General features: G+C 47.4%; 1 protein-coding gene across 3 annotated transcripts in view; it reads right to left on the bottom strand.

Moving 5' to 3' along the window:
- The window catches only part of LOC146174608 (uncharacterized), a 183,970-nt gene that overhangs the window by 39,358 nt on the left and 122,928 nt on the right, over positions 1–21,684 (bottom strand). For 2 of the 3 annotated variants that reach the window (XM_084583773.1, XM_084583774.1), the window contains exon 1: positions 16,481–17,194. The exons of the other annotated variant lie outside the window; for it this stretch is intronic. In XM_084583773.1, coding sequence (XP_084439899.1) covers positions 16,481–17,151 — 671 coding nt within the window. In that variant the 5' untranslated portion in view covers positions 17,152–17,194. Of the gene's footprint in view, positions 1–16,480; positions 17,195–21,684 lie in introns of those variants that run through there. 3 annotated transcript variants of the gene reach the window in all.

Below are 21,684 nucleotides of genomic sequence, written 5' to 3'. Positions count from 1 at the left end.
GATATCGCACAGCACATAGTCTCCTTGTTTTTCGCTTCCATAGAAAAACGGTTGCCGCGGCCGCGATTCGCTTCCGCATCCTTGGGCACAACAGACTAGCACATTGACTATTGCAACATCTCGGCGGGATCTATCACAATTAACAGCGTGCAATTGGAGCTACATATGCCATCGGTTCGAACCTATCGCTAACAAGGTTCCACCTCATCTAGTAGTTGGGTTATTAATGGGAGGCGAAATTGGATTAGACTACCCTGAATGCAGCATAAAGAAAGCGTCAAACTTTTGATAAGACGATACGTGATATCTATCTTTTGCCACTAAGCGCCTCTCACTAGACAAAGGAGGCTTTCACCTTGGATTGCTCTGCAACTCAGTGAAAATACCGTTTTCACCAAAATGATTCCCTATTTTAGGTACGCAAATTCCCTCGAATGGAACGGCGCTTTTACGTATACACCATACAGAAGCACATTTTTTCATTCGGTATGTATGACGAAAGGGTCCCTCCTCTTGAGCATTCTATGCGGGTGAAATTTTCACGGACGGCCGATTCAACTCTCTCCGGTCTATCAGTGTTCGCAGAACACTCCCTGTACACTCGTTGTTGCTACACAGCGAATGAGTTTTCGTGTCCATAGCTAAATGACATGCGATCGAAGCCCATCCGCACATGTTGCGTTTTGACAGAGTAACCATGAGGTCCCAGGTGATGGAAATTCATCATGAACCCTTCATTGTGGCGCTTCCCTTACGTACTGAACGTGCAGTTTTCACTGCCGTGCACTGCCGTATAGTATGACATAACGTAACAGAGGTCACTATACCATAGAATACCATACCACATCACGCCACACCACACCGAGTCATGCGATACCATACCATACCATACCAAACCATACCGTACCGTACCGTACCGTACCATACCATACCATACCATACCATACCATAACATACCATACCATACCATACCATACCATACCATACCATACCATACCATACCATACCATACCATACCATACCATACCATACCATACCATACCATACCACACCATACCATATCAATACATACCATACCACACCATACCATATCATACCATACCACATAGCATGAAAAACCATAATACTACATGCCATTCAGCCCTAGATACCTATCTTGATTTCATCCCCGCATCAATGGCTGCCCGCGGAATCGTTTGTTTGCTCTTTGTGAATGCATTGTAGCAGCGATCAGAACTTGTTATGAAAATTTTTGTAATGAATATACAGAGGAATTTCAAGCCGCCAACATTCCTTTTCTGCCGCACTGCGATACAGCCTACGTAAAGGACGAGGCCAGATAGGCGGGATTGGATAAAGTCGGACCACCTAGAAGACTCCTACGTGAATAATCTGCTGCCTGGAATAAAATCTGACGACTCTCCATGCAAATTAGTTGTTTTTTACCTTGATGCTGGGAAAGATTGAGGAAATCAGGAGAAAGGATAGGCAGCGAACGCGAAGGTTAGATGGCATCCTCGAGGCACTGCAGGTGGATCTGAGTGATTCGAAAGGTAGAGGGCGACCGCACAACTTGGCATGATATGGTGCTTATAGACGCAAGAACCGTCGGACACGACTGAACGATTAAACTGGACTGAACCTTTTGCATTCGGTAAAAGAACGCATTTTAAGTACGCAATAAAGCATGCCTTTCCCTTTGTTCGTGTTTCTTCTCTGCTTCGAAATCAACGCCTGAAAATGTGACGCCGAACGGTACCCTGACTCGCTCATCAAACACATGAGTGATTTTGCTCCCCTGCGGTTGCGCCATCGCGTTGCAAGCTGGCACTGTGCCGTGGCAGCTATTCTGGCTGGACGGTATGAGCGTCTGTCTTGTCGGCAAATGAAATACGCGCCGGTTTATGGTGGCATACTTTGCCACCGCTTATCGCGACAGCGCCTATTGATAGGCGCCGACTGGCAAGTGCTGCGGCGCGCACAATGAGCACTCACGAGAGGCTCTCGACGTCCGACAGATGGAGAGAGGCGCGCCGTCGCGTTTCCATCCATCGCCATAAAGCCGCCTCGAGAGGTGCCGCTGTTGTCTTTCTTTCGAGTGTTTTTCGAGCGGCTTATCAGCCTAAACAGGCCCTCATCTGTCGCAGCACTAATGAAGGGGCCATTCCGCGTAGTCGAGCTGCTTCCGCTATCAACGGCGCCTACTCCTGGTTTAAGAGCTCCCCTCTAAGTGCCCTTGAACTCGAGCGGGGGTGTGTCTTTGCCTTTTGTGCTTCAGCAGCAACTGCGGTCCCAGAGGTCAGCCAGCGTCAAAAAATTAATTGGTGGTAGACGACGCAAACGCAAAAAGGACCGGCAGACGGGCGTGTGAAAATGGAGCGGGGACATTTGGAGATCTGTAACAGATGATTTTCTCCAGCGGGAAACGCGGAGTGGGCATGACGTTGCTGATTACGATGGTGCAAATATTGCATATTTATACTTGGCGTTGCCAACCCAGACGCTAGCTCGACAGAAGAGGCCTGCAGGTTATAAGGGTAGATACCTAATCCTATCAAAAATTAAGAGGACAGGGTCCATGCTAATAAAATATGTAACAATTACAGGGTCTCACAAGATATCTCCTAAAAGGTGAATGGCGAAAGCCTGGCGATAGTAGTAGTAGCAGTCATTAGTAGTCATTTAAGTCATTTCTAACCAATTGTAGTAGTTACAAGTCGTCGTTAGACATATTGGTCACTAAGTGATTAGTATTCATTTTAGTCACTACTACTCATTACTAAGCGTATTTAGTCATTTTTAATCAATTGTAGTCATTACAAGTCGTCGCTAGACATATGAATCATTATAAGTCATTAGAGGTCATTATTAGATTATTATAACCAACACCAATCTCTATTTTAACTTTAGTAAGCAGTAACTATTAAAATCAATCATTTATCCCGCGGTAACTTTCTGCCGACGCATCATGAGCCTAGTAAGGCTTCCGTCTTATCTTTCGTAATGTATGACGCAATAGCAACCTTTACTGATTACTGAACACGTAATTATGGCCACCCAGCTGTATGGCATCACTTTATGTGACATTCCACATGACGCACTTGTAAACCCTCGCTAGTACAGTGGCATTACAAGTGTGCGTGATGTAATAAACACAATGACGAAGAAGAAAATCCGAGCGTGGATATAGTGTCTGGCCCATGATCCAATAGTTGCAGGCTTGAATAGCGCCTGAAGTGTAGTGTTTTCCTTCGTAAGAAATCATTTACTTTATAAAGATGGGTAGTTTGAGACACTGGGAGGCATTTATTCGCACTACGTGGCATGTATTAATCACTTTCATCCGATGGTTGCTGTCGAGTTTAAAATGATCGTTGCGGGAGTGCTCGAAGTTCCACGGTGAGATCAAGTGGGTGTGAAAAAAAAAGAAGCGAAAGTTTTTCGTCCCTGCCGTGCTATGCCTACGGCGCCTACTTGCGAATTAGCGAAAGAAGCCATCGCGGATGCGATCCGCTTTTAACAGACCCCGATACTGTCGCCACACGTATTCCCCTTTTAAGCGATAACTTATACAGCTCGTTCGATTAAAAGCTGTCGGCGCAGTAGTAGTAGTTGTCGGCGCCGCGCGTCGGAAATAATCGGGGGCTGCGTAAAATAATCGTATCATGGTAATTTGTCGTTCTAGGGATTGATGACTGATTGGTATGTGAAAGACGTTGACGAGTTAATTAACTCATTTTAATTACTTGATGAACTGAAGAAATAAAACAAAACTGAAAAAAGGCAATTCAATGGCATCAAATTGCTCAGAATGAACAGGCAATGCTTGATGATGCTAATCAATAAACTTTAGAGTGCGTGATTGATCGAATAAATAATTGGCCTAACTGAAAAATGAAAAAGGGGGCCAAAGGGGTCAAACTGCTTGGGATGGAAATCCAATATTTGCTGATGCTAAGAATCGGTTTATAAAAAACAAAAATAAGAAGTGAAAAACATCTTCCGCGTGTGAGAAATCCTATCGCGTCATATCCTTAAAGGTGGTGTTTGTGTCCAAACGAATAGTGGTATTTTTCGCTGGTCTGCCATTTTGCTTACAGGCCGCCCATTGCTGCTGGGAGTCGCGAAAGTCATTGGTGGTTCCTAATGGGCCAATGTCGAAGGGACAGCCGAAGGGACAGCCGGATTTCGTGATGAACTGATATGGAAACCACTGCAGACCTAAAGAAAATTCTAACATTCATGGGCAGAAAGTTTCATCGTATTTTTGACACAGTTCTGTAGTTTGTCTCGACTAGGTTCACACAGCTAAATTGCCAAGCCATCGATTGTACACCTCTCCGTTACAGTGCGACATCTGCAGCGTTGTCAACAAATTGACAACTCTTGAGAGACTTATTGAAAGATTGAAGCTCGCCTTATTACAAGATTTTTGTTGGAGAACGAAACATTCTAACCTGAGAGCATTTCTGGTCTATTTTGCCGTTTCACAATAATGTTAGTCATATGATTATGACATTAGCAAAACTTAGTCTGTTTAAGCACGTGTCCCATTCGCTCGATTTCGTTATTCCTTTTTTTTTGCAAATACCTATCTCTGCACGACACCATGTTAACTTGCAACGTTTCCTTAGAGAACATGTGTTTAGTTTTCAGTTTCACATAGCCTTGAGACATGTGGTTTTCTAAGTTAGGCTCCAAGGAAGGATGAACTTGCGTAATATTCCTGTTATTAAGCTATTCACCAATATTCAAATCGCGATCATTTCTATATGTTTCAATGAGGTTATTTTAAACTAAGGTTCAATATTACTTCACAGTAAACGTTAAATATTTCACGCTGTTATTTTAGAGGCGTATTGTTGTTGAGGCTGTAGGAGGAAGGAAAAGAAATTGCAGTGGCCTGCTACTGGCTCTGTAGCTGAGCCACCTCCGCTGCCTCGTGCAGACAAAAGAGAAAATAGAGAAGAAAGAAAAGGAAGAGGGAAAGGAAAACGCGAGCCGCAACAACAGCCGTCGTCCACCACCGAAGCGGTGGCGGGTGCAATGACGGCCTACAACAAATAAAAATTCGGTGGCAGGCTAGCCCTCGTCGCAAGCGGCGTCGATATACCCGTCCCAGCCCCGTAGGACCAGGAACAGCCACCCTTCACCACCTCGGCCCCTACAAAATAACATAGCATAGTGATGTTTCATTTTGGCGCAACTATTGCTTGCCGAGAACACTTTCGGGGACGAACCTCACACACTCATCTTCATTTTGGTCGTCGAGAGTGCTTTGGACAGCACCCCAAGGACTCCAGGCTTCTCCATAATTAGCGAAATGCAGGTGATGGTGAGCAGTGTTCTTTTTCAGGTTTGCATGTCAAAATCTGCGCTTGTGCGAAATGAAACTTTTGGGTCCTGACAACTGTTATAACTCATTTACAAGGAAAATACTGCGACCAATGGGACCACCCACTTTGCCCCCCCCCCTTTCCCCCCCGCCCACACACACACATATATAGATAGCTGGTTTTCGAAGCCACTCCTTTAATTTAGTTCGTAAATGGCACAACGAAACATTTTTCCTAGTTTATATTTCAATAAACGGATACAATTAATTTTTTGTGCATGCTCAAAATGCAGTTACAATATGCGGTACAATATAGTTGCACTCGTGTTGCGGACTAAAGCTTTCAGAACTGCACCATGAATCAGAAAGAAATAGTTATCTTTCTGCGAACAGAAATCGTGAACTACCTTAAAAGGAGAACGGCTGAAGATTGATGACCATCATCATTACTCACACTGCACTCAAATCAAGAAAAAAAAAGCCTTTATGATTAAAATCTTGTGATCGGCAACGCTCGGCTGCGGCATCTTATTCCAGGTTATCGGGGTTTCAAAGTCGAAGGGTATATTTAAGATATATGTCTTTATTTGCTGTTTTATTTGAAAAAAGAAACAGGGCCTACATGATCTCAGACCTCAAACAATATATGTTATTTGTATAATAGCCTATATACTGCAACCAAGGAGTTATGCAGTGAATACGTTATGCGGAGAGGTGGTTCAGAGAGAGAAATACGAAGTGCTTTGGCGGACCAGCAATCTATAAGGTAATCCACCGCCACTCCTGTCCTGACCGCTACCAGTGGCTGAACTCCCGCATAAATATATCTTTATTTTATTTTAGCCTCTATTGTCCTTTCTCGCCGTCGCTCATCTCTTTGATTTCCTCTTTCTGTTCCTCACTATCTCTTTGGTTCCGTCTCTCCAGTTCACGTGCTCCCGGTGAGTTGATAGCAGATACTTTTCATTTACGGTTTGATTACTCTACAGTAATATAACTCCAGCAACAATCTACTATTATGCAAGTCTGGCGTCATTCTGCATAATATGTCAAAGTCTAATGGAACATAAGAATGGACAGATAATACATAGACGGTCGCTTCAAAGCTTAGGCGGTCCTTATTTAGTATGCAAAATCCTATAGCGAATTATGGATGTTTCAACTTGAAAATTTTCTAGCCATCCGACTAATTTTTTCAGGTTCATTCTCCGCACAGCAGCCTAATCATCCATACTGCCTGCAAAAATCATCCTGGAACATTGTCCACGCAGTTAATCCATCAGCTTTAAGCATTTATATATGTGTTCGCTTTATTCGGCAATATCAAAATGTCATATCGATTGAAATAGACGTAGTATTACGCATTTTGTCTTCGACCAAACGAAACTCATTCTAACAGGTAGGGTCACCATGAAACAAAAACAACAAAAACAAAAAATCTTCCGAGATCACTGCAGAGTCCGCAGTGGAGAAATGCGAAAGCCCCGGCGTTGCTGCTGCACGCGGTACATCACGCGCACCTTGTAGAGCTTTTGCTAGCAAGGCTGGCACTCGCGCCGCAGATTGGAAATTTCCTTTCCCTGGTACGCGTTCGTTGCAGCGCTCCTGCACGTGTGGGATTGACGGTACGGCGTCACTCGCCGTCACGCTTCCTACGTTGTCATGGAGACGACAGGAACGCTAGATAAGGAAAGCACATCTTGCTGACAGATGTGTTTGTGAAGAGAAAGACCTTCATCTTATTAATAAAAAGGAAAAAGTCCATCACGGAAGCCTGATGTGAATTGAATTGGCCAAAACCGGCCTCCAGCCCTAGGACTACTTCGAGCAGATTATCTTATTCCCTAGCAATTGCCAATGGTTAGAATGTAATGCGTGGATGATGTTTGAGCGGTTGATCTCTAGGTGCGATAATGTCACAGCGTAGACATGCAGAAAAAGAACTGCGTCAGGTCTCCTACACGAATGCAGCCTTTGCTTTGTAGCGCTTGGACTTCCGCAGCTTCGGAGTTACGCGTGAAAAGGAAGGGTGCGCTGCTGGTTGGGATATGTCATTATGCGATGCACAGCGCTGGCAGACCCCGGACACATCCGTCGTCTATCAGCGCTTGATTTTATATCCTGGAGGAATCGGGACGATATATTATTGATAATCTTACGTGCGAGTGTAGGAGTTTTATTCCGTTCTTTTCCCCATTCCCTGGACGGCCGTGCTGAGTAGAGATCATAGCTAATAGGTCCAGTGATCATGAGGAAGTGTCTCCTCTTTTTTGCTCCCAGTGGTGTGTGTGAGAGAGAAAGGGGGGAACGAACAGAAGGCACGTGCATGGCTATTTCTTGCGCAAGCAGTATTAGTAGCATTAAAGGAAAATGGCGGCGTGCATGTCTGTTTGGCAGCCTTGCGAAGCCATTGGCGTCTGTAGCTAGCGGTAACACTCCGCTTACGTTCGAGAGGGAAAGACCATGTCGGCTAAGGCGGAGAGGCACCGGAGGCGACCACAGCAATTCCCCAAGAGAGCGTCGAATGCGGGCAGAAAGCGGCACTGAAAGCGAGATCGCGTCGTCAGAGAGTAAGGTCAGATGTGAAACTAGTGCGAAAGCGTAAAATATCACTGAGAACTAAAGACAGTCACAGGAAAGGGTAATGCAAATGGAAGAAATGTAAATCATAAAATCAGCAGGGATATATTGAAGTGAGCCAGAGCGAAGCAAAATAAGTTGGCGCAGCTTTCACGCTCAGGGATGCGGCATAGAATACTGGCGTCAAATGGAAATAAGAACATCATCTTGAAAGAGCCGCGTGTTCACAAAGATCATTGAGTGAGAACATTAGAGCTAACTAATGTCGGGCAACGCCATTCAACAATGCTATTCCCAATTACGACAACACAGCTGAGGCAGTGCTTAGCGTTCCGTGCCTCACGATTGGAAGTCGGCTCTCGTCACCTTTATCCCGAAAACCGGCAAACCTATTGATGTGGAGAACCTTCGCCCCATCTCTCTCACGTCTTGTGTCGTCAAGCTGATGGAGACAATGGTGCGCGACAGACTCTCCGAATTTCTCGAAACACAGCACATTTTCGCGGACACCATTATCGGTTTCCGCCCTCAAAAACCAGCACAGCATATACTCCTTCAGCTCCACCACGACATATAAGATCCTGTCGAACTCCCCCATAATGACAAGGTGGTCCTGGCCTTGTACCATAAAGGCGCATTTGACAATGTGAAGCACGAAGTAATCCTCGATCACCTCAGTCACACCATCTGTGGTAAGAAAACTTTCAATTACATAAAACAATTCCTTACAGACCGCCAAGCCTACATACGCATACAAGATGCGGAACACGGGCCATACACCATCGGCTCGAGGGGAACACCTCAAGGCGCTGTCTTGTCTCCCCTCCTCTTCAATTTAGCCATGCTTCATCTTCCCTCCAAATTGGCTTCTCTTCCCGGGATACATCACGCACTTTACGCGGATGATATCACAATCTGGGCTACGCAAGGTAACCTGGGCCCCATGGAGTCCTGCCTGCATGCAGCTTCGACCGTAGTCGACGACTACGCGACCTACTGCGGACTCCAGTGCGCCCCAGCTAAATCTGAATTTGTGCACGTACGTCCATCCCCTCGAGACACAACTCAGCTTCGCATCAGCCTCCCCTCGGGACCGATCCGGGAGGCCAAAGAGATCCGCGTCCTTGACCTTTTCATACACCATCAACGCAGAGTTGACACCAGTCTGGCCAAACTTCGCATGGTGGGAGACCAGGTGGGCCGTATGGTCCGCCGGGTCTCCAACAAGCGGGGCGGATTACGAAGCAAGGATGCACTGCGGCTTGCCCATGCTTTTGTAACGAGCAGAATCCTCTACTCGACACCCTACTTGTACCTGCGTAAACACGATGAGGATCAATTGGAGGCCATCCACCGGAAAGTCATCAAGCGGGCTCTCGACCTTCCGGTCAGCACGTCCAACCAGAGACTTCTGGCTCTGGGCGTGGTGAACACGTTCCGGGAGCTACGAGAAACCCACTTACTAAGCCAATACACGCGTCTTACACAGACCACGTCCGGTCGCCGCCTCTTGGACCGGCTACACATCAAACACGATTACCCCATTGAGGAAAGGGTGACAGTGCCAGAACTCTGGAGACGCGCCCTCCAGGTCCCACCCCCTTCCCCGCAACATGTCCAAAGAAGACCATAACGGTCGTCGCCAGGCGCGCGCGGAAGCGTTGGAGCGATACTATGGTCACCAGCAACACGTGTATTATGTGGATGTTGCCGGCCTTTACCATGGGGGGTGGTATACGGCTGCAGTCGTACACAACACAAACACGGTTAACGGGCTAACTTTCAAAGCCTACAGCACAACTCACGCGGAGGAGATTGCTATCGCTCTGGCTCTCAGTATTCCCAATTCGAAACACATCATCGCCGACTCGCGAGGGGCCTGTCGGAATTATAGGCTGGGATGGGCTCCCCCGCTTGCCCGGCGTATACTGCAATCTAGCTGCCGATACATAGACCCAACTCCGCATAATCTCATTTGGGCACCCGGTCACCAGGGACTCAGGGGAAACAAACAGGCCGATCAGGCCGCCCGCGCACTCTCTCCCCGTGCTATCTCCTTGTCCTTGGAAGCCTACTCCCAATCAGACAATCTGGTCCTTACATTCAAAGACATCACCGATAACTACAAGGAGGAGCACAGGCGCTACCCGGCCCCTTGTAAGGGACTGAATCGCGCTGACGAGCGCCTCCTCATCAAAATTTTTACCAATACAGTACTGTGCCCGGCGGTGCTTAAACATTTCAACCCGTCCTTTGATGGTGCATGCCAGTACTGTGGGAAGGTGGCTGACGCCTTTTACATGGTCTGGGCGTGCCAATCAAACCCATCCATTCCCCCCAACCCCAATCCAACTAGACAGGACTGGGAGGCGGCCCTGCTCGGCTGTCAAGACCGCAAGGCTCAAAAGGCCTTGGTTCAACGGACGCGGGCGGCGTTGCTTGCAAATGGGGCCCCGGAATAGGGGCTCCACCTAGTATTGTGAGGGGGAGACCGATACGTCTCTAAAACAAACACTTCCGTAACCATTTAATTGTTATTTATAAATGTTTTAACCACCACCACCACCACCGTCCTCACTCAGTATGCGTGTGCACGAGGGACAGTACCTGGCCGCTTTGCTTCACTCGGCCGCCAGTTGTTTAGATATTATGACAAGGCTGGTCGCTGGTGTAGGCCAAAATTTGTTCCGAAATGCGAAGCAAAAGTAAATGACGACCGGTATCGCTGCACCCTCTCTTGTTGAATTGCAGTGTCTTACTTCGAAAACGTTCCGTTAACGTCAAAGTGAATTTACGGTGGGATTGAAACTATAATCAAATATTGTTGTACTAATTGCTGCTGTGATGGGACCAAATTCTGGTCACATCGGCCCCGCTACCACCGAGGCGAGATGCAGAAAGGCGCCCACGTATTGTGCGATACCAGGGGCGAGATCCCGCGACGGTTCCGTTCGGGAACTGGTTCCTTTCGCCGCTCCTAATTGGCTGCTGCGTCACGTTCGGCGTGACCCCCAACACTTCCGGAGGCGGCTCCGCGTTTTTCGCCTACGTCACGGGGCGGGGCCACCGCTCCGAAAGGAACCTTTTTGCCGGCCGGCGCAGGAACCGCGACGAGTTGGTCTGCTTCGAGAGGAAACCGCTCTGCGCTCGCTGTGGCGCCTCATGGCCGTAGTCGAGCGACGGCGCGCGCCGCGCAGCTGCTTGAGTACGGCCGTGGTATCCTTTTTTTGTGTTTTTTTTTTGGGCAGCGCTTTGCAGATTTAGTAAAGTGACGCAGTAAAAGAAAAAAAAGAAAAACGAGACCACGCCTTCTACATCTCTCAGGAGGTTTTGTGGCAACACTGGCTAAAGGCCCGTTCACACTTGCGACTAGCAGCGGTCGCGCGACCGTTTTGGTCGAAAAGCGACAGTCGCAAATGGTCGCATCGGCTAAAAAGCGACTGCCGCGGGCCGATCGGGCACCGCTCGAATTTCCAGTCGCGCGACTACTAGTCGCAAACCATTTCACCAATCAGCGAGGTTCCGGAGTACTCGAACGAGCACCTTCTCAATGCAATTAAAGAATACCCCTACCTTTTCAACAAAGGGCACCCGGAATTCAAGGGCAGGGAGATAGGATATGGCCTGGGAGGAGATTGGAAATAAATTCGGACTATCCGGTAAGTACCATGAACTTTTGATAAATGGGTTTTTTTACGCAGGTGCAACATTTTATATTGACACCACGGTGATTGACATCGTCTATTCGTCGTCGGCGTTCTCCTGGAAACACGAGAGCGCGGCATGCGTACCGGCTCGCCTGAAAAAGCTGAAGTGTCTGGCAAGCGGCAGCTACCGACGTTCACTGTCATCGCCCAGCAGCTCTCCTACTTCCAACTCGTTCGGAACGAGAACAGAATGAGAAGGCGACTGTAGCAAGTGTGAACATCGGTAGTGGCGAGCTCCTCTCCTCTGGTCGCGCGACTGGTAGCCGCGCGTCCTCATCTAGTCGCAAGTGTGAATAGACCTCAAGGTGCTCTACGCGCTTCGATCGCTACTTTGCGATTGGGAGCTCTCGGTCAACAGCAGTGCGACCATTTGAATCCGGCAGTCGTAGGGACAAATAATTCGCGTCCGTAAGCGCGGGCTGCATTTTGCCTCCTTCTACATCAGCGGAAGGAGAGCAGACGGTGGCTGACTGGATCGAGTGCGGTCGGATTCCATGTGTCATCGGCTGCGTCCTACATTGACAGCTATTCACGGAAAGGTCGCGCATACTCACGACGCCTGAGCGGCCGATAAGGCTACGGACGCTGCCCCGCTACATAGGCAGGCGCGGACGCGCCGGCGCGGTGCCGGTATCAAGCAGCTCGTTCGTATTCGCAACGGCGGCAGCAACTCCTCCGTCATAGAGCTAGCGTGATTCGGACTGCATACTACGGGCGTTGTAGACCTCATTCTTAGGATATTTGCCCCTCTATGCGAAAGGCAGAACTTACAAAAACTTCACAGCCAGCGAGGAAGCAGGCGACGCCGCCGCGCGCAACATCATCTAGCGGCGAAGAAAGGTACGCATGAGCCAAGAAAATTGCTTGGCAGTTAACAGGATGCTCCTAAGAATATTTCAGTCTATTATTCACTAGTTTGCATTACTATGTAATTATTAGATTTATTTCGTGCTTAACACCACTTTGGTACAAGTATTTGGTACCAGAAAAAGCCACATGCTAGTGGTGGACATGGTGGATGGTGGACACGCCTACGATCTGGCGCCATCATAGAGTTTCTTACTCGTACCTAGAGGGAAAGCTGTGCTGCCGTCTATGGGAGTTTACATGGAGTTTCCAGACGGCCAGTTCAGCCACCATGGGCTCTCAAAGCATCATGGGCCGGTCAGCTACCGAGTGCAGAACTACAACTTTTGGCCAAAACTAATGCAAAGATAAACGTTGTTTTACCATGAATAATGTCCTATCATTCAATATTGTGACTATAAATTGCAAAAAGGGAGAGAAATAGCATGTCAGTGTGAGATTTATCTAATATAAGCGATGGCTCTTTCTCCTATTGGCTTAGTTTTGAGTAGCACAAATACCAATATTTCGCACTTAATAGGCAAACTTTGAAGTATAAAAACGTTATGAAAATATTCATGGTTATGCAATCACTTAAGGAAGTTCTTAGTGGCATTTCGGGAAACAGAAACCATTTATTGGAGACGTCTGCTTTTGCGCCTTCGCAACTATGGCTTTCACGGTCTATGTACGGGCCTTCAGATGATGATGATGACGAAAAAGAAACATCGCAGTAACGCCACTCCACGTACCCTAGAAAACCCGACTGTCCCGCAACAAGTAGCACACCGGCCCATGATTCTTAGCGAGCCCATGATGGCTGAAGTGCAGCGCCCTCAGCTTTCCCTCTAGTTAGCGTAAGGAACTCTATGGGCGCCATCGCTGATTGGCCGCTGTCTTTCCCGTCTTCGCCGTGAGGTGGCGCCCGCTGCCTTGCTGACGTCAAATTGACGTCATCTTGAAAGAGAACGGTTCCCGAAAGGAACCTCCGCTGGATACGGCCCCAGCGCACGTTTATGAAGTGATCGAAATTAATCCGGAGCCCTTCACAGAGGGAACTGTTCCCACCTCTTACCAATTCTAGCTCCATTCCTTTCTTCGTCTAACAGTTCAGATACTCGGCGAGAGTGACACTTGTGAGTGAATGCACCTTTTCCTGCCTTTCTTTTCCCCAGTTTTTGCACGAAGGGCCAGTGACAGCAGTTCTAAACACTGAGTGCGTACGTCATAAGAGCTGCGCTGCGCATAACTGTTCTCGTACTACAGCAGGTTATCAGCAAATCTTCGTCAATATTTTAGCGACATTTACGATTCATATTTTCGTTGCGCCTGAATGTTTCATAAAACTTGTTGTTGGGCTAGTCGGTGAGATATACTTAGAATAAAAAGGTAGCGCAATAAGAACGACCACAGAAGAAAGACTCCACAAACCCGTGATTGTTAGTATGAGAAGCTGTCTCTGGGCGTACATCTCGAATTAAGCACACATGTTGAAAATCTTCGCAGCAACGCTCGAACTTTGCAATCGTCAACGACGCAAGCGCAATGTCCGTCGTCCATGTAAAGCAACCCAGGAGAAGTATGCTCCTCACAAGCTCACAGCCAATGACCGTTATGTGAAGTTCCTTCATAGAGTCATTATGAATGACCGAAAGAGCAGCAAACACCGCACGGCATGCCAAATAAGTGGTTGAAGAAATAGCGTTGAAAGCGCATAGCCGCAAATGCTTACTTTTGTGTTATGTATTGGCTATAGGCCATTCTTTTCCAAGCTGCCCGGAACGCCCCATAACTGCGCAACGTTGCTGGTATTTTTTTGTGTTGCGAGCAGCTTGCAAACTCCTGACTCTAATGAGGACTACGATTGCATATCTTACTCCACTGCTGTTTCATTCGCGCGTCTTTGGCGTTGCATATAACTAACATGGCGCTCCGCAACACCCTCTTTCGTCATCCGATGTTGCTGAAGCATCATACTTGCCTCAGAAAGCTTTCCTGCACAGTGAGAAAAGGAAGCTGCGCATTTGCTATTTGTTTCTTTCTGTGCCGTTAGCGAGTTAAAATCACCGATCTTGCACAACGTCCTGTACGAGGCTTGCAGGGATGACTGCTGCTGGTGGAAGCTCATTAAGGAATGCTTCAATAGTGAGTGTGTACCATCAGCGTCACACCGAACTTTGCCCGTGCCGTTGTTAACTACTAATACGCCTCTGTAACTAACGCAATCTCTCTTTATTGTTCATTTTATCACATGAAACGTACTTGTGCCCAGTGTATATATCGGCAGCTTCGTTTAATGAGCGTCCGAGTGGGACTGCTTTCTGCCCTTCGAACAAGAAATTGACTTTCAACTGACAGCATTAAACTATCGTACACTTTCTGTTTTAGACAAATATAGCGGTACCACGCAACTCGCTATTATTTGACGCATGCATCTAAACACACCAGTAACGGTTTTGTTTTCTTAGTGCAGGTAGTGGAACTTCACACCAGAGGCGCACAGACAGAGATGACTTAGACAGATGCAAAACAAGATGTCGAGGTGAATGGTTTTAGGAACAAAACGACAGCTAAAATTCGCATATTAGTTTTTACACGCAAAGTGTCAGAACTTTAGCAGCAAGTATTGGACATGAGCTGCAAATTGTTCCAACTGGGAGAGCCGACGACGCATGCCACCAAACGTGCGACTAGAAATCCGGGCTAGGCTAGCACTCCCAACTTTAAGCACTTGGTGGTACCTGGCTTCCCATCTCACTGCAGGACTAAAACTGCAGGCGTAGAAGAGCTTAGCTTCCCGCTTCACGCTTAGTTCCCCCTCTAAATTCAGCTAAGAAGAATTAAAAAGTAAAGGAAACAAAACATGATAGCCGAAAACTTGCACACGATGACAGGGAAAAACGAACCTTTCTCTGGCGGCATTAATCTGTGTCTCCACCTGTCAGACCTATAGTGGCAGCCCCTATAGCTTTGACTTCACCCTGACCTCTTACAACCATTTCGTCTGACTCTGGCTTCTGACCACCTCTCAGTGGATCAGCGAATCGTGCTCGGGCTTTATTCCGGTCGGCTAGTCTGAGATGCGCGGTTAGGTTCTTTTGATAGCACTCGCACAAGACCACCGCTTCGCAGTGCATAATCTCTCTCCCTCTAGCCAGTTAGCTAGTTTTCTCCCTCATTTTTTAAGTATGGGGAGAATTGGGGATTCCGTAATTACCACCACGTCTTGGGGCGCGCGCACAGCAATATCAAAGTGCGGCTGGCAGCAACAGGTAGTCCGCCGACCACGGCTTTTAAGTGGTTCGTACTTTCCGTGGTTCCCGTTATTGAGAAAGGACCAAAAGGGGTACTGGCCTATTTTCGGGCAGCCGTGAACTTTGCCCCCATTGGCGTCGAGGTGTCATAAAACACTCCTGCACACTTTTTACAATATTCGATACTCCTCAGCACGTACCAATTGTTACAAACCCTAAGGTTGTTCAAATCGTTACCTCTTCTAAAGCGGCGTCGCCGTTTACTCCCCTTACCTTCCATAACATTCCTCGCGCACGCGGCGGGCTTGTCTAGTCTCAGGCCAGCTGGTGGGAGACGCTGGCACAGAACTTCCTCAGTGTTTATTACTGGGTTGAAATAGTTAATTGTCTCTTTCATCCCTGTAAAGTACAAGCAAGTAACTGAACGCGACTATAACGGCTTGTTCACCAGGTTAAAATTTGGAGTCAACTTAAAATAGTACACGGTATTCAGCCCTTTGTCCCGAAATAAGAAGGAAGTGTCCCTGGTTGTCCCGTGTTGATCGTGCTATGTGTGCGAAGGTAGGATACGGTCTTTTCTCCCCCGTGTCATTTAAGCCTTTCTGGGGCCTATGACGCAGCACGTGAAAAGAACGTGCTATGCTTATTACGCGGTGCATACACTCGCGGAGGTTATCTAGAACAAGCGCCGTGTACCAAGAAACGGAGACAAAGCAGTCGTCCGAGAGTACCAGAAAATGCGGGAGACGTTCGCGTACCTGAAGTCCAAATGCGCCAGTTTCGCTGCTAGTGGTGGAAAGTAGCTCCTCCGCAGGTACTTGAGGCCATCCGCCGTGAGGATGATACTGTGCACTTCGTACAGGCCCGCCAGGGCTCGGTCTTCGAGACGTCCCAATTGCGTATTCTCTATCGCAAACTGCGTGAGCCGACTGAGGCCGTCGAACCAGCTCCTCTTTAGTACGGTTATGTTGCTAGCGTCGACTACGACCCGTCGGAGGCCCCTCATGACGGCCAGGTTACCGTTACCGAGATCGAGAGTTGAGAGCCTAACGTCAAGGTCCTCCACCCCGCTCGCGATGGCTGGTCTCCCGGGCGTGAAGGTGTCCTTCATGCGGAACTCTGACTCCGTAATTTTGACGGTGACCACCTGCAGCCTGCTGAACAGGTCAGGGGTGACGGTGAAGTTGATGTTGTGAAGCGTGAGCGCGTTCATCCTGTAGTTGCTCAGGTAGGCGAGAAGGTTCCGCAGCGTCTGTTCGTTGGCGATGCGTGTGCAGATGACACGTAATCCCAGTATAGTAGCACTGCAGCGGCAAGGGTGGATGATGTCGCTGGACGGACAGTCCGGGAACACGTGTCGCCCGTGGCACACACCAAAAAGCACGAGTAGAAGCGCACGGGTACCCAGACGTGGAAATGCGACAACCATGATCTCCTCACGTACGTGTGCGCCGCACAGAGCGAGAAACACAATACTTCGGAGGGGTGCGCAGCCGGGCTGTGGCGAGGAGTGTCCTTATCTGTGCCTTATAAAGGCAGCTGGTCGATAAGACACTGATAAGCCAGGTCCGCTGCCGCGCTGACGAGCTGCAGTGCCAGTTTTCTGCGCTTTCGCTGTATACGTATAAGGTGCATCTGGAGTCAAGCGGTGATCTAGGCACGATGTACATTCGCGCTTCACCCTCAGTAGATCGCCATGGAACAACATTACTCAGGTGCTACCTGTCGAAAACAGAGGTGTATTTTATTCGGCTTGCTTGACGCCTCCTTGGAATCTCTCGTTGGAAATGAATGGATTTCCCCTTTGGCCCCGAATGTCATTCTGTGCTCTCATTCGCGTGGTACGTACGCCCCATGTTCTTTATTTCACTCGCTTCATTTTCCATTGCGCGTTTGCTACCCGTCCTTTAGTTGAGATAGGTGCGAGCCTTCTTCTTTCATCCTGAAGCTTTTCTCATATTTTATTCGTTGCAAATGGAAACAGTAGCCGAGACAGCATGAAGTCATTATTTGAAACTGTGCAACACTTAAACAAAGCGATGCAAGAGCTATGCGTGCACTTGAATCAACAATGTATGCGCTTTAAAAGAGGTTAAGATAAAACAGTGCGAACTATGACCTTTAAAGCATGACCTTTAAAGCAATAAGAAACGCTGTCTCCTTTGACGATACCAGTACTGAGGTCCTGCTGACAAACCGCTTTCAAATTTAAATTCATTGTTTTAAAATATATGTACTGCCGTTAATTTGCGGGTACAAGGCACCTGCCTCGTCAAAACAGTTTAACCTTTGAAAATATTTTTGCATTCTTTCTGAGTTCGTGTTAAAATTAAATGGCTTTTAGGGCTTATCAATATAAATAACATCAGCGATTATGGTACACGTTACCGTCCCATCTTTCACAAAAGGTTGCCAAACTAGGCGGTCAAAAATGATTTGATTTCAACAAAAGTGGTTTTTTACTTGCAGAAATTGCCTAACGTGTCTTAGAGCGTCAGTGCTTGGCCAGGCAATACACTTCGACACTCTCCATTCATTTAAGCACAAAAATACGTCTTAGTGCAGGTGAGTGTTACCAATGAAGACTGCTACTTCATATCGCCTCCTTTTGTTTTTCATGCTGGACAAACAGTGCATTAGCAATTAGAACTGCAGTGAGAAAATAAAATTAACTAAAACCAGCTGAAGGAAGAGGCGAATACCTGGAAGTTTTTCTGGAAAATAAACCATGCTCCCTTAGTGCCTCCGTGACCTCGTAGAAAAGCCCACAAGCCGTGGCGAAAATGAGTACAGAGGTCATCCCACCCAACTCGAGGAGAGTCTTTAAAACTAAAAGTCGTTTCTTGAGTCCACTAAACTGGGATGCAAGATGTTGACAGTAGTCTAGCGTAAAACAGGTAATTTCTTTTTTTCTCTTCAAATAAAACATTATTTGATGCAATTTATAAATATTGCCTGCAGAATATAAGTGCGACTGTTTCCTGCCAGATATGTCTCCACGTCACAACTCCTTCAGGTTTGCGAAGAAAGCCCGCAAAATATGAAAAACAAACGGAGACGCGTGACGATGTTCTTGCCCACTGCTGTAGCGCTTCTGTCAAGCTTGCGGTGGATGGCGAAACAACAGCGTTGTAGCCGGTGGTAGGCGTTTGGGCCACCAACTTATGTCGCACGATACGGCACAAATGTATGCCACTGGCCGAGGGAGAGGCGTACAAGACTAGAAGAAAAGAAACTGCTTTTTGATCTTGCTTGAGAGAAGGAACTATACTGCATGAGCGTTCATTTGCGCCATCTCGCGACAGAACATGGAGGCGCAGGTACAAACAGAAGGTACAACGTCCTGTCGCTTCCCAGTGACCACAGTGACGCTGTAGCCGACCTTGTTAATTTATAGCTTGCTTTAGGAATGCGCAAGCGCCCAGTAAAGTGGCTTTTAGGGCTGTAGCTGTATTGAATGGGAATGTTGATCACCAGGATCAGTCTGACATGTGTCACGGCCTGTGTAAGTGATCGTTTGCAGGTGACATGTTCGAGCCCTGGTTCGAGCCATGGTTTGCGTGATGTATCGATACTACATGCTGCTACAAAGTTGAGAGGAGCCGCCAAGACTGGTTATTCATTTTCGGGTGGAAGAATGGGATAGGAATCAGTTTTCTAGGGATCGGTCTTCGGTGCTGAGTAAGGTATGTAACTTCTAGGCCAGGCAGGCAGGCTTGTACGGCTTGGTAAATCGTGGGTTTAAGTCTGAACCGGATGGACAGTTAGATCGTCAGCTAAATCACGCAGTACCTGAGGGTAGCATGCAAACGAGAATGTTTTAAGGGACATGAATAATAAGAATTGATAAAGGATAATAAGAATGTGACGAAGTTAAGGAACTGAGCCAGCCAGCAGAAACCATATTGCCACGTGCAGCATCCTCCGAAGTGGCACAATTTTTCATGACGAAGATTGTCCTTCGCCATGGTGCCCCTTCATACGTCATCACTGATCGTGGCAAGGCATTTACAGCGCGTCTTCTTGAAGAAGTTTTCCAACTAAGCCAGACACATCACCGAAAGACTACTGCTTACCATCCTCAGTCTAATGGCCTTACTGAGCGACTAAACAAAACAATAGCGGACATTCTCGCCATGTATGTCGATGTCCGGCATAAAACATGGAACGAGATATTGCCTTATGTCACATTTGCATATAACACGGCCGTCCAAGAAACAACTCGATTCACTCCGTTTCGCCTAGTATACGGATGCGATGTACAGACCATGCTCGACGCTATGCTGCCATGTGCGGCTGACGACCAGCTGCTTACCGCTGACGCAGAAGAATTCACCAACTACGCTGAGGAAGCTCGTCAACTCGCCCGTAATCACATTACAAAACAGTAAGCAACAGCTGCACGCCGATATAACGACCACCATCGCTATGTCGTGTTCCAGCCTGGTGACAAAGTCTGGGTGTGGACACCTGTCCGGCGCCCAGGCCTGTCAGAAAAACTTCTCAATCGTTACTTCGGACCCTACAGAGTGTTACGTCGCCTCTCAGAAGTTACGTACGAGGTTATTCCAGACGGAACTGTACAGAGTTCTAGTCGTCAGTGCTCGTCTGACCTGGTGCATGTGCTTCGCATGAAGCCGTATTTTACCCGCTGAAAGCCGTATCAGCCATCCGGATCAGTTTTTGTTTCTGCGAGCTTGTGGGTTTTTTTTTTTCGAGGGGGGGGGGGGGGGGGGGGAATAATGCCACCTGACGGTTCGAGGTAGCGCTTGAACGACAAAGTTGGAGACTCTCGCGCGCTTCGGCTAGCTAGGACTGTGGACTCTTGAGCTTGTGTCTTCGTGTTACCATTTCCCGGGAACCTCTGTCTTGACTGTGTGTATCTGCCCCTGTTGCCGATACCAATTAATCCCTGTCTTCGTGACAATATGTACGTGAATGATGGTCCACAGAGATAGCAGCGGACGGTAGCCATTAAAGCTATTCCGCTGTATATCCTTGCAGACGGAGTTTAAGTGTTCCCGGTAGTTTTAGAGAGGTCGCGTCGCCAAAGCCGCTTCGAGCAATTGGTTGAAATGATTGGATGCTTGCCCAACCAAACATTATTGTTCTTCAAACTAGGGTCAGTCGCTGGTTAGACGTTGATAAATGTTTCTTTTAATACTTCGCAGGCTTTCTTCGGAACGCGAAAGAAAGGGCTCCGCGCGCCATATCATGCAGGAAACAATTTAATAAGAGCTTTTTGAACGTTCTCTTAAATGTTGCATTTCACACTTGAGGTCGGCAGCGAGTAATTACAAAGTCGGGTTAAATAAGCACATACAGTACGTTGGTCAAGGTGGGACTGAAAAAAACAACAACCTGAGTTTCTTCAGACCACTGCCAACGTCACCTATCCGGTTCAATTTGCGTCAGAGGTTTTAGTTTTTTAAATCTGGCTTTACGTTACGTGTCACAATTTGATTTCAAGTCTTATTTTGCATCTTTCTTTAATTAAGCAGGGAAAATGGGGAGCTACAGGTTTAGAATTCGGCCACAAAAAGCGTAACTGAACAAAAAGTTGCATGATTCGGTCTTCTGTATTAGTAAAGGAAGAGGGAGATTTTTACATTTTTCCTTTCTACTTTCCCACATAAGTAATTAAATTCTTTATGTTTGGCTCTGCTCATTCTAGGCTGCTGAAATCTACTTTTCACCAAGCTGTTTCTTTCCTTTTACATTTGTTGCTAACATTTGCTCGCCTGCATTGCCATCTGAGCCCACAGTGCATTTGACTCTGTGCTACATCTGCCTGTCGGTGTCTGCACAGTGCAGAAACGTATTCAATGTTAGAGCGACCATTCTAAACTTGAAAGAGCTTTAGTGAAATGTCAGTGTGAGCAGTGGTCGATAACGAAAAACAAGCAACACTAATTTAGAAGAATATTTAGTAACACGCTAATAAAATAATCACCAGAAACGG

Source organism: Amblyomma maculatum, chromosome 11 (genome assembly GCF_055883805.1).
Source record: "Amblyomma maculatum isolate TAMU_Amacu chromosome 11, ASM5588380v1, whole genome shotgun sequence".
Classification (NCBI taxonomy): Eukaryota; Metazoa; Arthropoda; class Arachnida; order Ixodida; family Ixodidae; genus Amblyomma; species Amblyomma maculatum.
Note: the sequence above shows the minus strand (reverse complement) of the source record. Positions and strands in the feature narration are given on the sequence as shown.